The sequence below is a fragment of the Lytechinus variegatus genome, chromosome 6, assembly GCF_018143015.1.
Source record: "Lytechinus variegatus isolate NC3 chromosome 6, Lvar_3.0, whole genome shotgun sequence".
Classification (NCBI taxonomy): domain Eukaryota; kingdom Metazoa; phylum Echinodermata; class Echinoidea; order Temnopleuroida; family Toxopneustidae; genus Lytechinus; species Lytechinus variegatus.
Window position 1 is genome coordinate 32,929,076 of NC_054745.1, and position 18,359 is coordinate 32,947,434.

At 36.3% G+C, this 18,359-nt stretch overlaps 1 protein-coding gene across 1 annotated transcript; it reads right to left on the bottom strand.

Moving 5' to 3' along the window:
• Nucleotides 1-12,869: 12,869 nt before the first annotated feature.
• Nucleotides 12,870-14,453, bottom strand: LOC121417726 (NACHT, LRR and PYD domains-containing protein 1 homolog). The gene has a single exon (XM_041611458.1). It carries the CDS (start codon nucleotides 14,361-14,363, stop codon nucleotides 12,870-12,872), a length of 1,494 nt encoding a protein of 497 aa, XP_041467392.1. The 5' UTR covers nucleotides 14,364-14,453.
• Between the last annotated feature and the right edge of the window lie 3,906 nt (nucleotides 14,454-18,359).

Below are 18,359 nucleotides of genomic sequence, written 5' to 3' on the forward strand. Positions count from 1 at the left end.
GGGAAGACTTTCTCCAACAATATTCATCGTTTCACGGTTCAATGAACATTTCTTGGAAACAAAAAATAAGATTTCAAATATCGTAGGCAAGCATTGCTTCATTTTGGTAACTGAAAATGATCTTTTCTCAACTTTTTCGTTTTGTTCATGACCATTTAACACGCTTCAATGATTCAAAGGTGTCAAATTAAACATTTACGCTTGAATGAACATGTGGAATGTGATAAGCTCTTTTTTAGTTATTGGAAAAAATGCAATTTATAACTATAGATATCTGTAATAAATCTCCTTGCACAGTTCATTTGATTTGATTTTTATGAAAATTCCGATGTTTAATGCATCGGTGAGCACACAATATTCGAAAATTATGCAAATGAGAAGAAAGTTCAAGGCCTTGGCCCCAATTTGTGCCGTATTGAATTGTTATTTTGGTGTGCGCATCTTTTGGATAGTGTTACTCTGAAGCGAAGTTTCATGAAATAACTGTTAGCAGAAGTAACAACAGCCGTCCATGAAACAAACCCTCATTTCATATTTGTTAAAATTTTGATTTCCTCTCTCATAGATATGTGTACATTATGGGTACATAGGTTTAAGCATACGTAACCCCTTATTCAATATGGTGGAACTTTTTTTCAAGGCTGTCTTTAGCAATGTCGTTTGGCAGTGATGTTTATCAACCTATTGGCAGAATTCTGCGCAAAAATGAAATCGATTTGTTTTTATATGGATGAGTGAGCAGCATCAAAGTGGAAAAATTGGTATTTTCAATGTCACAGACTCTTTTTAAAGGGTAATAAAGTGAATATTGGGGGCAAATTTGGTTTTAAATGTGTCTTTAATTGCTGTTGTTTTCATCATCCATCATTTTTTTCACCAAACACTTTCCGAACTTTAACCATTTTCATGGTTGGGCGAGCACATTCGAAAACTTAGGAATGAATAACTTTTAAACTGGATAGATGTATATTTTTCCTAACAATTTCTCAGGATCAGTTGAATGGATGGACGGATCAGTGGTGGATCCAGAATTTTAAATGGGGGAGGGGCCTATAATCGGGGTAGCCATCAACATTTTCAAATTTAACATGATCTAACAAGTTGTAGAATATACTACCAAAAACCTTATGATGATATGTCACAATACAGGGGCCGCAGAGCAGTTTTAAAAGAGTAGGGGGGGGGGGTGGGGGCTGACCATGCCAAAAATCACAATCGTATTACATTTTTGTACTTGCTTATGCCACCAGCCCCCCCCCCCGCTTCCGCGGCCCCTGCAATACACCATGCTCACTCAACCATGAACATACAATATCACAATTTGGTCTGAAGTGGTTAAATGATGGATAGTAAAACAGCATAACACCATAAAATTCACCTAACAACATTTTTTGCCCAACTTTGTATTTGCACAATCTGAAAAACGACTCTTGTGACTTTCAAAAATGGTCATTTTTAATTCAATCTTTAATTACTTATGCATGATTCAACCGAGCAATCTCATTGATTACCAGGAGTTGCTTAATGAGTGTAGAAAATTACCCATGAAATATCATATCTCTAAATAATTCGGTTCAAAAGTTACAGCAATTTGATTTAGGGGGGGACTTACATTTTTGTTGTGTATATATATATATCTGTTTATTTATCAATCTATATATATCTATCAGTATATTTATTTATCTAACGATTTATCCAGCTGTTTAAATGTCTTTATATCTATCTGCCAGTTTATCTTTATATATCTATCTTATGTCTATCTCTTTAAGATATGTATGTCTATCTGTATGTCTAACTTTTATTTTTCAATCTAATATCTATAACCATCTTGTTTATTTGACTGATTATCTATTTGATATCTATCAATTAAATCTGTTTTATATGTTATTCTATCCGTCTATATCGATTTACTTTCTCTCTATCTGTATCCATCTACATGTATTTATCTACCTGTGTATGTACCTACGTATCTATCTGTCTCTGAATCTATGTGTATATCAAATATCATTATCACCGTTATCATCATCATCATATTTGCTATCAATCATTATTAGCATCTTCCTCCTAATCATCGTATTGTTGATCGTCTATCAATATCTATCTAATGTCCACCTGTCTATCTAATACCTATTTATCTGTTTATATCTATCTTTTAATGTATATCTATGTTATATTAATATATCCACATATCATTTATCTCTCCATCCATCTATCTATTTATCTACCTTTCTTATATGTATCTATTTAAATATGTATGTCTATCTGTCTGTCTATTTATCTTTCATACTTATATCCACTTTTGTATGTTTATCTATTTATCTACGACAGACCACCCAACTCGTCTGCACGACAAATTAAAATCTAGTTTCACTTGTTACATTTTAATCTGAGAGAAAACAAATCCTTTCAATTTTGTTGGATGATAATACGACTGCCGTATTTGACCGTACGTAAAATCCATTCCTCTCGCTACGAAAAACATTTCACTCCTGTTGCAAAATTTATTTCTCTCAATTGCAAAAAAAACTCGTTTCTCGGCCTGTAGGCAGTGCGCACGATTGTTGGCGGGACGAGGTAACAGAGATGGTTGCACAATTTTCGTTGTGCTAAGGGATGAAATCATGAATGACAAGGATAAGGGGATACCAGCGAACCCAATTACGTCACTTTCCCAGGTGCAAGGGAATGCACCACGAGGTGGGCGCAAACAAACACAAAGCATAAAGTTTGATTTTATCGCTGATTATACCAATAGCCAGTGCAATCAGCTGTTGCATTCGGCTCTATGATCAATCACTAATGTTTTGTAGGCATGCTACGAAGCGTGAATAGCTCCACGCTTGAAGCACGCAATCCATGGCACTACACTATCTACGGAGCTGAATGGACAAGGTGTTGAAATTTCCCTTTTCTCCATTCCGCCTGTCTTTTACTTCATCAACATACGATAATCGTGATGATTGATGAAATGAAGCTTACATAAGGCTACATTTCACTGGTGAACTCGCTTGTACTTGCGTTGCAAAACCAAATTCTCACCATTTTGTCACGGGCAGTACTTCACCATTTTCAAAAAAGACATAAGCGGAAAGCATACACATTCTCGGCTAGCACCAATTTTTTTAGGGTTGAGCGATGACGTCATCACCCAACTTCAGTCCCGTATACTCACTTTTCATGTCTGTTCTAAAGTTGGTAAAGCACTGCCCGTGCTGAGAGTAGCATTGGAAATCCCCTATTCATGTCTCGGACAAAATGGAAAGAATTTGGCAGGTACAAGCGAGTTGATCAGTGAAATGTAGCTTTTTTAATTTTCATTTTATCAATCATTACGATCATCGTATTTCATTGAAGTAAACGACAGACGGAATTGAGAAAAGGAAAATTTCAACTCTTACCTTGACCATTGAGCCTCGAAGATAGTGTATGTATATAGTATCCATGCCTCATGCCTAAAAGTGCAAACCCAGACCGTGCTACGGTTAGTGATTGATCGTAGAGCCAAATGCACCAGCTGATTGCACTGGCTATTGTGTATAATCAGCGATAAAATCAAACTTTACGATTTTAGTTTATGGGCCCACCTCATGCATTCTCTTGCACGTGGGAAAGTGATGTAATTGGGTTCGCTGGTATCCCCATATCCTTGTTATTTTGTGTTGCAACCGCATTCATGATTTTTCCCCTCAGCGCAGCGAAAATTTTGCAACCATTTCTGTTACCTCGTCCCGCCAACAATGGTGCGCGCCGCCTACAGGCTGAGAAAAAAAGAGGAACGTATTTTTTTTCAATTGAGTGAAATAAATTTTTCAACAGGGGTGAAATGTTTTCGTAGCGAGAGGAATGGATTTTTTACGTGAGGAATGAAATGTACGTACGGTCTAATACGGCAGCCATATGTGTTATCCAACAAAAGTATTTTTTTTCTCTCAGATATAAAATGTAACAAGTGAAACTAGATTTTATTCGTCCTGTGGATGAATTATGTGGTCTGTCGTAGAAATAATAGATAAACAGACATAATTATTTAAACAAATGAGTGGATATAAGTATGAAAGATAAATAGACAGACAGATAAACATACATATTTAAATAGATACATATAAGAAAGATAGATAAATAGATAGATGGATGGAGAGATAAATGATAGGTGGATAGATTAATAGAAGATAGATAGATATATATTAAAAGATAGATAGATATAAACAGATAAATAGGTATAAGATAGACAGATGGACATTAAATAGATATTGTTTGACGATCAAAAATACAATGATGAGGAGGAGGATGCTGATAGTGATGGATGGCAAATATGATGGTGCTAACGGTGATTATGATATTTGATATACACATAGAATCAGATACATACATAGATACATAGATACATAGGTATACACACACAGATAGAAAGATAGATATATAGATATACACGTATAGATAGAGAGAAAATAGATCGATATATTTATTGATAGGTAGACAGATAGAAAACATATCCAGACTTAATAGATAAATAGTAAATAGATAAACAGACAAATAAACAGACATAATTATTCAAACAGATGAATAGATATTAGATTATAAGATAACAGGTAGACATACAGATAGACATACTTATTTTTGAACAGATAGACATACGATAGAGATATATAGATAGTGATTGATAAATAAACAGATATACAGACATAATAAAATAAATATATATTAGATAGATAGATAAAGAGACAGAGAGAAAAGATGGATAGATTTGTAGATAGATAGATAGACAGACATATTTAATCAGATAATTATTATACAGATAAATAAAAAAATAGATATTTCGAGAGATAGATAGATAAATAGACAGACAGATAGATGGATGGATAGATAGATAGAAAGATAGATGGAAAAAATATTTAAACAAAAAGATATATATTAGGCAGAGAGATAGATATATATATATCATGTAGGTAGATAGATAAATTTTACGTACGGTCGAATACGGCAGCCGCATGTGTTATCCAACGAAAGTGAAAGGATTTGTTTTCTCTCAAATTTAAATGTAAGAAGTGCAATGATTCTTCGTCGAAAAAAATGAAAAGTAAAATATATTTCTTTCAAAAGTGAAACATATTTTATTGGAAAAGTGAGATATACTTTTTCAAAAAGTGAAATATCCTTTTTCAAAAGTGAAATATAAATATTTTTTTTAAGTGAAATACATTTTTCTTTAAAGTGAAATATATTTTTTTGAAAAGTGAAATATATATTTTTTTAAAGTGAACCTTTTTTTAAGTAAAACTATATATTTTTTAAAGTGAATTATATATATTTTTTAAAGTGAAATATATTTTGTTGATAAACTGGAATGCATTTTAAAAGTGAAATATGAATTTGTTTGAATGAAATGGTTTAGTGGAAGAGAAACATATTTTTTCAAGTGAAATATATAGCTAATTGTTTCCATAAGGGCGTGCCATATAAAACATACCTCATAAATATGGTACCACTTTTTTTGGATAACATACTGTTTGAAGCCATATAAAATAAGTATATTTTCATGATGTGTGACTCGTCACACCGAAATGAGAGACAAGTCGGAATTTTTCAAATCCGATTTTTTTGTGACGATTATGTCCCATTTCTTTACCTTTAATTTGATATATCACTCGACCCTTAAGAGTGAATATTAGTGGAGATATTAGCCTTAGAATGCAAGGAGAATTGGGCTCTTGAAAATAAAATCAGGAGAAAAACGCCTTCGAAGTTTGACTTCTGCTCCATGAAAAAATCTATTTTGCCACCGCCGAGCTAACCGAAATGCCCTAGGGTGCGTTTATTCGACACTTTTTTACCCTAGAATCATGATTAGAATCATGATTCAAATCACGATTCTGCAGAATCACGATTGCGTTTAGTCGAAAGTGGAAATAAACGTCTTTCAAATCACAAACATGAAACACGGAAAAAGGGGCGTTTGGAAAGACGTTCTGTAGAATCACGAACGAAAAGGGTCGTATAAACGATATCGTGATTTGAATCATGATTCTATGACGTCATTGTGTCGTGCTTCTTCCAGGTTCGACTCAAAGGCGCGCGCTGTGTTTCGTGCAGGTTAATTTTCGTGTAGCAGATTGCCAGTGTACTAGTACCGGTATATGCCAATTGTCATGTGCATTTAGGAATTATCATTCTGTGTATTGTACCCCGGGGTTGTACTGTAGCGTCATTTGTATATTTCACTCAGGGTGACCATATTTCACAAAATGAAATACGGGACAATTGACAAACGAAGATCAACAAAGAAGCCCACACAAAGTGTGGGCTTCTGAGAATCCATAGTATAATTATAAGACTTTTGAAAAAAATATAAAGAATTAGAAGGGAAGGTGAACGAAAGAATGAAGGAGAGAAAGAAAAGAGATGATTGGGAAGGAAAGAAAATAAAGGAAAACAGAAAAAATAACAGAAAGTTAGAATAAAAGGATGAAAGAAATAATAAAAGAGATAAAAAAAAGGTTTCCGTCATTCTTTGAAATGAATATAGAAAGAAAGAAAGGAAGGAAGGGAAGATTAATAAATGTCTCGCAAAATAAAGGAGATAATTAAAGGGGGAAAGGTGAGAAAAAGAAGGAGGAAAGAAAGAATGAAGGAAATAAACATGTTTCCTTCATTCTTTGAAAGAAAGAAACAAAAGAAAGAAAATAAAAATAAGGGAAAAGAATAAGAAGGGAAAAATGAAGAAAGGAATAAAGAATGGAAGGGAAGAATGAAGGGGAAGAGAACGAAAAAATAGAAAATAATGGAAGGAGAGAAAGAACGAAAAGAAACAGGAGACGAAGAGAAGGAAGCCAAGGTAATTATAAGGAAAGAAAGAATGAAGGAAATAAAAAAGTATATTGGATAAAGAAGGAAAGAAAGAAAAATGAACAGAGAGAGAGAGAGAGAAAAGAAAATGTCGAGGAAAGAAAGATAGGAAATAAAGATAGATGGAACAAAAAAGGGCAAGCAGAAAGGATAGGGTATATATAAAATAAAGAAAAGGGAAAAGTTCAAACTTCAAGTAAACAAAAAATCCAATCATCTAATAAAAATCATAACTTTATTTGGTGTTTTTTTAAATGTATTTTTAAAATTTTAAACATAAAATGTTTTAGAAATGAATAAAATTTCAAAGTGAAACATATTGTCAAACTTAAAAATTAGATAAAACATCGCGGCATCGTGCACACCAAGACTCAAAACGAAAGCTGAAACAACTAGATCTATGAAAAGTCAATAACATTTTCCTCCGATTACATCTCCAAATCATTAAACTGAGAATCCATAGATTAAATTATAAGAATTTCCCGCCGATTTTGTGATTATTTTGGTGGAAAAACTGTTTATCATGTGAGGTGTTTGCACCATTGAGAATTTGCTTCGATCCTCCATGCCTAGCTAGTAGCCTGCCACACACAGGCAGGAGGCCAGTTCGTTTGCAATGTATTAGCAAGAAATCATCGCAGAACTTGCAAAAGTTTACAGTTATCGATTTAATTGTTGTCCCTGCTTCGTCAGCTGTTGGTTATTTAATGAAAATTCGTCACTTTTAAATGTATTAACTACATTTTGTTCAATATTCTGAAATACGGGACAATCCCGGGAAATACGGGACGTCTGGTCACCCTGATTTCACTGTTTTCATCAATCATGTCTTCAAGTTCCAAAGGCACAAATTGGACTGACGACGAACTCAGGGCTCTGCTTGTGCTTTGGGCTCAGCCTGAAGCACAAGCATCCCTTACCGGGATTCACAGAAATATAAGACGATCTACGAGTCCCTTTCAGCGGCGCTTGCGAGGGAGGGATTTCAACGGAGATGTGGCATCGCCTGTCGAGACAAAATTAACAGAATTCGTGCCCAGTACTACGGCTACCGAACACCATTTTTGATGACCCGACAAGATTGAATACAAGTAAACAAAAACAATACGAGGTACAATATACGGAATTCTGGAAGTAAAAGATTTATTTTTCGGAAGCCGAGTTGCACTTGCACAAACGATCGCGCGTTAGCTCCGGTGGCAGCAAAAATCTAGCAGCCGACGTGAAGTTAGAAACACGCGCGAAAATGTTGACCTATACTTCCTGGGTCAAACTGCGCACTGTGATGCGCACTGGATCGGCCCGAATTCAGGGTGAAACAGCATTAGAAAGATGGTCGTATAAACGCTGATTCTGTCGGATCGTGATTCATGTTGCTGTTTTGAATCATGATTCAAATCGTGATTCCAATCATGATTCTGGGTTGAGGTCGCTAAAACGCAGCCCTAGTAACCGCTTGCCAAAAAAGGCGAAACGATTAACCTATGAGGAGGCTGCATTGAGAACAATAATCAACTTGCAAGTAACGCGCGACTGCAAGACGAAACAACGTTCCATGTCATCTTCTACACATCATTGGTTGAACCGGGCTTTATAATAATCTTCGTGAAAGAAAAAGAATGTCATGATCTCACTTTTTTATGAAATAAAAGGCCGGGATAAAAAGGTTGGCCCTAAATCCATGGAGGAAGGAGTATTCCAATGTGATTTCCATTGTGCCATCGGCTTGTTTGAATATCGATTGCGTTTACTCTACCTCGGTCTCTTGACACGTAATCTATCAAGCGAGTCATTAAGACCTGAAATTAAACGGGATGTTCTAAAAAAAAACTATCCCTTGTAAAATGGTAAGATGGGCCTTCAAAATAATTTGTACCTCACCTTTACCAATGGCTTGTGCATGCGCTCATGTTTTTTAATGCTAGATTGAGAGAGTGACAACAAAAACGCGAATACCGATCGTGGGGATGGGGTATAATTTACAGCATTGGAATGATTCAAAATTAGTACAAAATACATACATGTAAAGGTATATTAATGAAAAAAAGGCAATAGAAAAAAAGGTTATAGTGATTCTAAAAGTGATGCTGAAAAAAACCTTGATATAATCGTCTTAATTTTACAACAAAAATAGAGAGGAAGTACCCCGAGTAAAGACCCGTCATAATTATTTTCAATAGAGGATTGATTAGGGGAGATACTGTTCTTATATTTTCAAACAAATGAGTGCACATTTAAAAAAAGAGAAAAAACATAATAATAATAATAAAAATATTTAAAATAACAAAAATAAAATGAAATAAAACGAAAATTTGAGACATGACAGGACGATGTCCTGAATGCCAAGATTGAACCTAACATTAATAATCTAGTAAATATTAAAATGAGTGTAAAATTAATGTTCTTTTCACTACAAGTTTATACGAGACAAACTGAGTTAGCAAATAATGATTGATATACATTTTGTAATTTTAGATTTATTGCGATTTTTTCTTTTTGAAATTTATCAAACCAATGAATAAGTTTGAAATAGCTTTCTTCATGATAACTATCATTCTCATACCAGCAATGATCGAAATAAGCGAAGGGTGTGGTTTGTTGAAAGAAAGTTCAAGTTCCCCTGTTATAATTAGTTATCCCTCGAAAATGGAATAATCCCCCCACCCCCCACACACACACAGATCAGGCCCTGTTTACAATCTCGCTTTTGGAATGGACTTGACCCTGTTCACTGTCAATAGGCCTACACTGCTTTGCGAAGAATGAAAGGGAAAACAACGGGTATTTCTTCCCCTTCTTTCTTTTGTTACCATAAGAAAGCGCTAGAATGAAAAGAACTTTATTGATTTTTTTATTTCTTTTAAAGACATTTTACCATGTGAGTATCCGCCAATCGACGTATCGTATCGTGGGTATCGTGAATAGAGACTCCAATTCTATACTCACTTCCCACGAAAAAAAAAATGAACTCGTCGAATCATTTGTTTTTATATTACCAAAGGTTTTTGAAATAAATAAATAAAAGAATTGATAAAATGTTTATTGTTGTCAGTTTACTTCATTTAAAGAAAGTTTCTGATAGAAAGATTGATTGAAGAGCCTGTGTATGTCTATTTTTATTATTATTATTACCAAGTTCCATGTTAAACCTTAAAACTAGCCGCCATTTTAAATCGAATTGCAGGTATGATTAAAATTTTAGGCAGCCCGTTTGTGTTTAAAGTTTTGTTTTTTCTTGACCTTTTTCGTAATTTTCCAATCGAAGTTTTGACGCATTCCGTTCTACCTTAATTTCCCGCTGTTAATAATTGTTTGCTATTTTGTCACCTTTGCTATTTATTTCCCTTTCTTGCTACTCACGCTAGCATAGTATTTTGGAATGATTTGTTCGTTCTCACATGTTCTTCTTTCCTTCTTTTCCCGCTTTGTATGTTTTTCTTACTTTTTCATAGGTGTATCCTGCTTTTGGCGAAGGGAGGGGGGGGGGGGCGTACTTCCGAGCGGCGCACATATTTTTGTACTTCACCGGCGCCGTAAAAGAAAATTTTGAAAAGGGGATAAAGTCTGACCCTGTCAAATACTTTTTTTTTTTACTGTATTTTTTTTTATTTTTAAGCGGCGCCTTTTCTTTCTTTTCTCAAATATGAGGGGGGGGGGGGCGTGCGCCCCCTGGATCCACCATTGCTTTTTCCTTTTCCCTCTTCTTCCATTTCTTCTTTCCTCGCTTTGTTTCCCTTTCCTCTTTTTGCTAATCCCCCCCCCCCTTTAAGATATGGCGATGAAATCAGCAAGGGCAGCCTGCCCCCTGCCTGTTACACCACTGATATTATTTTACGGTAGGAAAATGGAAATTTTAGACAAAGGACAACAAAATAAAAACTACAATATTTTTTTCTCATGTTTCACTGTATAATACCGATTTCCCTCTCTCTTGTCCTTGTTTTCACTTATTCCTTTCCATCCATTCGTGGAGCGTTGTGGCCTAGTGGATAAGTCGTCTGACTTTGAAACAGAAGGTCGTGGGTTCGAATCCCAGCCATGGCGTAATTTCCTTCAGCAAGAAATGTATCTACATTGTGCTGCACTCGACCCAGGTGAGGTAAATGGGTACCCGGCAGGATTAATTCCTTGAATGCATGAGCGCTGAGAGGCAGCTCTAGCTAAAGCCGGGGTAATAATAATAACAACGCGCCTCGGAATAGAATATTTCTAGATAGATGGCGCTATATAAATGCCTATTATTATTATTATTATTATTATCCCTCTCTCTTTCTGCTCTGTTTTCGCTTATTCCTTCCCATCCCTCTCTCTGCTCCGTTTTTGCTTATTCCTTCCCATCCCTCTCTCTTTCTGCTCTACCTTCGCTTATCCCTTTCCATCCCTCCCCCTTAAAAAACGGCTGTGATAAAAGAAAATAGAAGATCGAATGGGGAGAAAAAGGAATTTTTTTATAGAACAAAAAAAAACAAGAGGAAAAAGTGAGAGGAATAAGACGTTGGGATGAGCAAGAGAGAGAAGGAAAAGGGCAAGAAATGAGGTAAAAAAAATAGAGCAGATCGACGAGGTAGGAGAAAAAAGAAATGGAGGGGGAGAAATAAGATCGTAGGGATGAGCAGGTGAGAGGAAGAAGGGAATTAGAAATATATTAAAGAGGAAGGAAATAAAAAAAGAAGATGAGTGAGGCGGTGGTTTAGGGAAGGAGAAAAGAAAGAAGTAAAGAAGAAAGAAAACCGGCAAAAAGAGAGAAGATCAAAGGGTGAGAAGAAGAAAAAATATGTAAATAGAAACGAAAAAGAAGAAAAGGGGAAAATATGGGGGGAAAAGGTGGAGGGTGAACAAAGGGAAGAGAGAAGAAGGAAAAGAAGAGAAAATAATCGACATAGAAAAAAAGAGAAGAACGAACGGGGAAATGAACGGAAAACAAAAGAGGAATCAACGAATTAAATAAGAGAAAGTAGTTGAGGAAGGACAAGGAGGGAGATTTAGAAAGAAGAGGCCGAATTAACTGAATGAGAAGAGCGAACGAAAAGGGGGAGAGGGGAAGAAAGGAAGAAATAAAAAACAAGAAAGACGAAAGAAGAAGGTAACAGAATAACAGATAGGGACAGAGAGAAGAGATCTGGGCACGGTCGAATGGGACATGATAAAAAATTGAAGGCAAATATAAATGGAAATAATGAAGCCCATCAAGCTTTCATGATAAACTTTTTTTTCTTTTGTTAATGATACTGCAGATCAATTACCCCACATCCGCGAACATACAATACGTTTATAGATTTTAAACCCTTTCTTTTGAAAATAAAGTTTTCTCTTCGAAACATCCCGATCACTTGCATTATCACAAAATAACCCTTTTGAAGTTGAATCCCGTTTGTTAACCTTTGTCAAAAAGCCGCCTTTTCAATTTCAGAATACGTATTGAAAGCGATGCTTATGATCTTTCTTTTGAAGCTCATTGAACCGATCGAGCGAGCGAACGGCCGGTCGGACGCCGCCAGCTGTACACGAGTTTAAATGAATAGCCAATCAACAATGGCGTACGTTGCTAGGGGCGGAGCTTAGTATGAAGCGAAATTCGATCAAGTCGAGCGTGCCAAGTATCCTAAAATCTCGAACTGACCGAAAAAAAAACTCGCAGAAAAACTGTCTATCACTTTACCGTCATCAAATTCACTTATATTTTTCACAGAGTATTTTTGAAACATGGAAGAATCAGAAAATGAACAAAAAAAAATCTTCAAAATTTTGACTTTTTTATTAGTTTCCCGAATTTCTAGGAATTTTGATTTGCGACTTCTCTCTCATTTCGGTATGATCGATCACATATGTTTTTTCCTCAAATTAGGGTTTTGTTAGGTGTATTTTTTTTCTCACAGGAGTATGTTATAAGCTACTGTTGATTTCGTGTGGCTTTTTTTACGATCAAAATGTTATTTGGTATAAAAAATAGTTATTTATGGCAAAGAAAGAATATTATAAATCATGTGAATTATACAAATTAATTTGCTCTCGACATAATTATCTGACTAGAATACCTTCTGTTTTAGCTCACTCGGAAGATTTCGCATTCCAACAGCAGTATATATTGTTGGTGACTTTAAGATCATGGTTTGCGCCGTCACGCACCTCCGAATCAACGATGACACATTCCTAACGTTAACCCCAGACTCTGACGAACAATCGAGGAGAATACGATATCGCTCACTCTCAGATAAATAACTATTTGTAAGGAGCGTCTCCATTATTCTTACGCAGAGGCTGTTCTTCGTACCAGCAGCAAAGCGAATAAGATTTTCATATTCATCAATGTTCCAGTTAATCTTTCGCAGTACTCGGTCTATCTTACTACTCTTGAAAGCCAGCATAAATCGATTTGTTTCATCAGCAAGGAACTTCCCAGCTGCATGTTCTTGAGCAAGTTTGTGATAAAACTCAATAGTCGCTAAAGATGTTTCGCTTGTTTGAGGAAGGCGTCCGAGTGAAACAACTGTCTTAGATACTATTCCAATGGCACATGCCATATGAAGGATGGAAGGAATTCTCTGAAAGTCACGAGACGTAAAAACTAACTTCTTAGCATCATTGAGCAAACCAGTAAGAGCAACTTTACCTAGTTTGAGGATTATTTCGGTAAGTTTTTCGGGTGATTCTATCAATCCGGGTGAACGAGCATTTGCATGGTGCATTAAAAACAGATTCACTTTGTCGAGTAACGCTGTTTGAGTTGTAGTTTCACTTTGAAGTAGATCTTCAGACCATAGGTGACAAGCCATGAGACAAAATAGCGGCGTTTTTACTAGTTCCTCAATTAATGGTTGTTCATCGAGGTAAATTTTCAGGCCATCTGCACTCTTCCCTGACATAGATTTTTTAATGGAAGTAAAGAACTTGTCGATGTAATCACGGGAGCTCTCTCGCGAGAAACCTTCGATTCCCATCTTCGTGTACACCACTGGTAGATCCCCTTGACTGAAAAAATCGTCTAGGTGTGGTCGTGTTGTTACAAGAACTCGACATTGCCGAAACATTTTCCATCGGAGAATGCTTAAGATGTTGCTTGTAGAAGAAATCCCAGCATACTCATCTAGCCCGTCTAGTACAATGTGGCAGATTTCTTGATGCTCTCTGATAAAACTTTCTAGCCCCTCTGGCGTCAGGTCATCAACATCACTCAGGAGTTGCGATATGATGGCTTCTCCAATCGATGTTCTTTGACTTGTATTTCGAAACTTTACAACAAACAGAAGTGGCAAGTCCTCTAATCCTGACCCACGTTCTTTGTGAACCCAGTCGTGCGCCATTTTAGCGACAGCTGTCGTCTTTCCTCGTCCTGCTGGAGCCGAAATAAGGATTCGAGATGGAAGCCTTCCGTTTACTTTTGCTGAAAATATTTCCCCAACTGAGCCTTGAAGTATTTCTTTCTCCTTAATATCTTCTCCCCGAGAGTCTTTCTTTACCATTGTAACAACGGTGTGCATTTCTTTAAACTCTGCATAATCATTTTTGTCCCACGGTTTCATTCTAATTTTACATAGCTCAGTCGAGTATGTATCCTCCAAGATAGTGCGACATTTTCGAACAGTCAGAGATTCCGAAATTTTCTCACTGTAGATATCTGAAATGATAAGAAAAAAAGACATGAAGAAAATAACCACGATAACCGTCATTCAAAATAATAATAGTTCAAAAATAATAATAATTCAGTTTCCAATATCTAATTTTCAATAAATTAAACATAATTGTTTGAATGGTTGGGCAGGTGGTGTGGGGTTCGTGTGGTGAACAGCGTTGTATAAAATAAGCATTTTTACTGTGTATATACAGTATGCACAACATTGATCTTTTCAATATTTCAACATTTCTTCATGCATGCTTTAAATGAAATGTATTCAGTATCTTGTTAGTATGGAATACCTGATGTCTATAGCACCATGGTTGACCTTTTTTTTCTCTCATTGTGGTTTTTAAACTTATTATAGGCTGCCTTCAAATTATTACTAAATTTTACCTGAAAAGTCATAATCCACATGCCTACTGACTTTTGTTTTAAATTGTGAGGACATGGGTTCTTTCGTACAGACAAAACTGCATGGATTAGTAGAATTTTGCTGCTATAAAGCGACGTAAAATGTTATCAATAGAAAAAATGATCTTGACCATGGTGCTTTATCTTTTCCCAATATGGACAGTGCCTTACTTTCCATACTGATGTAGAACTGGATATTTTGGCTGGTATGGAATACCCAATCTGCTGATAACTTTTGAAAGTCACTATAGTTGATATTTACTGTTTTTTTCGATATGAATTTGTCTAAAAGGCTGCAAACTTCTGTTACAAGTGTGGGTTCATGTATACTGACAAAAGCACATGGAATGTCATCTTATGCAAGCTGACATCTAATCCCACAAATTTTGTATGATACAGGAATGATCATAATTTTTGAAAGCCACTATACATGAAGATGATATAACTTTGTTTTTTTTCCATGTGATTTTGTCTAAAAGGCTGCAAATTGCTGTGACAAGTGTGGGTTCATGTATACTGACAAAACCACATGGAATGTCATCTTATGCAAACTGACATCTAATCCCACTAATTTTGTATGATACAGATATGATCTTAACACCTTGTTTATTGACATGGATCGTGGCATACTTTCCATACTAATGTATGACTGGATATTTTTTAACATGGAATATCAGCTCTCTTCAATTTTGGAAAAGCACTGTTGTTGTTGCTAACTTAGCTTTAGCATTTCTTCACAGAATGTTTGTTTTTAATACTATACATACATAAACACACTTTCTATGGGAAGTATTGGTTTGTGCATTTACCATTTGTAGTAATTTAATAACTACCAATCAACACTAACTTTATCATTGTTAAAGGGAATATTTAACTTTGTGAGCAATTTAAAAAATTATCATATTGCTCTTTGAAAATGTTATGAACATTCGACTAACAACTCAAAAATACCCATGTGAAAGTTTGGGATCATAACATATTCGGGAAGTGTTTTTAAAAACTGAAAATCTGAGGCAATGTTTGAAGAGAAAAATGCACTTCTCGACGGTTGATTCATGATTCTGTGTCCAATTTAAATCGATATTATATAGCGCCATCTTGTGATGTATGTAAGAAAGTAGGCGGAGCTTACCACGGCGGAATTCAGTTCTCCGTGATCTGTTGTGTTCGAAGTTTGTTTGGGGGGGGGGGGGGGTCTGTGTTCTCTCGGTGTCCGCTCTATGTGATAAGCGCATGTGCCTTGAAGTCTGTAATAGCTCTATGGTGAAAGGGTTTAGTTGTGTGTGTATCGCTTGCATTTCATTGGGGAATCTAATGTACTGTCAGGTGTCGAACTCGTGAGTGTCCATTCCGCCTTTGGTCTGTACATTTTGTATATGCTATAGCCTGGGTCAAGCCACATGTATGCCTCGAATGATAGACCAATAGCTCTATGGATAGACCATGGGATTTTGATGAATTTATATTTTGGCGACATAAATTAGTAGCAAATAAAACGGCAACAGAAAATAACGCTAAATAACGGCCAGGTCTACAAATACATGAAGAATCCCAGAGCTGCGTACAGTGTAGAGTAGGTTTTTTTTTTTTTTTTTTTTGGTTATGTGGATCATGGAGGGATGGAGTGTGATTTTCCAGAAGCTATATTGTGCCCCTCCCCCAAAATTACCTTTCTGTTCTTTGCTTTACCTTTGCATAAACTACAATACGTCCTTGTGGTTCTTGATTATTCTCTTTTACCTGGTCACGATATAGCAAACGTCCGTCGACTGGTTCGATCGAGATAAACTGATATGGACGATAAAAGAGGCGAATGCACTGAATATAGCTCCATGTATGTATCCGAGCGCAACTCTTGTCATGATATGTCGATGTGCATGTTTACATGCACGGAACATAGCTGGGAATAAAGGCAGCCCGAAAGGCAGTGACCTCCCCTCCTCCACCCCCCCCCCCGTGCCCCTGACATGGAAACTTCATCATCCACCATCGTGTTTGTGTGTTTACGTTCTCCACGAGCTCCCCCAACAAAGATCATCCCATCCATTGGCGGCGGAAGCCAAAAAATTTAGGGGGTGTCCACCTGAATTTTCATGGACACAGGTAACAAATTTGACAAGCGCCCACAAAAAAGGGTTATCAACCTAAATTTTAGGAGTTGCTTACCTAAAATTTTTGACAAGGAAAAAAAAGGTCATCAACCTAAATTTTAGGGGGGGGGGCAACACACGTTTCAGGGGGGTCCACGTGAATTTAGGGGGGATCACGCAGGAAAAAAAATTGACAAGCAAAAAAAAAAGATTATCAACAAAAAAATTTAGGGGGGGGGGCCGTCCCCCCCCCGCTTCCGCCGCCTATGTTCCCATCAACAATCTTCGGTATAGGCATATCTTCACGTAAGATACTTGTGAGAAACTCCCGGGTCCTGTTGCTCCCCCCCCCCCCCCTCCGATCGATCGGGGCCTATCCGTTTTAGACTATTTTGGAACGTGTTAGATATAGGGTAGTAATTTGCAAACCCAAACATCTCAACTCCCGAGACCCTGGAATATCATGACTGTATAAGACCTACAAATTATTATGCATAAGTTTGTTTGTTTTGTGTATTTGATTTGCATGTATGACAGTGTGTTTTTTTGGAAGGGGTAGCCGTATTTAATTTTATCCATGATTGGGGTCAATAATTCTTTACATTTCTCCGCCATATAATCCGCTCATGACACCTTTCAAATCATATCACATTTCTTTTTCAATTTCCATTTCTTTCCCGCTATTTTATTCTTTTCTGCTTCCCTTCGCTCTTCCTTCCGTAAATTCTTTACAGTATAAAGACGCAATCTGATTTTTGTTACACAATCCTATGAACCTTACGTGAAGATATTTTTTGTGTTCTTTTCTAGCTCGTAATACCTGAAAACCTGTAAATTGGTTGATTTTCTTTATACAATTTTTTTATAAACCCCTCATTATTTCAGCGTATATGAAGCATCCTTTACCTTCAATCTGGCATTGTTTATATATATCATCATATCATGTTCATTTTAGGAAAATAATGAAAAATGAAACAATGTAAAAATCTTAGTTTGAGTCAGAATTTTAAACAAAACTAGTCACACCGTCAATCACGAAAGTTCCCGTTTCTGCTCGATCCAATCACTGTAATTTTTAGATTCCATGGAATAATTAGTCCATCATCACCACAACCATCAAGTAACAGTACACTTGAATTCGTGTATTTTAAAACAAATGCTTGTGAATGAGCATAATTGTATTTCCGTCAATATTGAAAGGCCATCTCTAACAGGGTAAGACCCCCCCCCCCCACCACCACTCTGGATATTTTATCGTCGGTTAATATGCGTGACTGTCGGGATAAGGGAAGAGAGGGAAAATAGAAGGGAAAAGGGTGGGGAAGAAGAGAAAGAAGAAAAGTGGAAAAGGGGGAAAAATTAAAAGAAAAGAGGTTGTCGGACTGACGCCTACTGGAAAA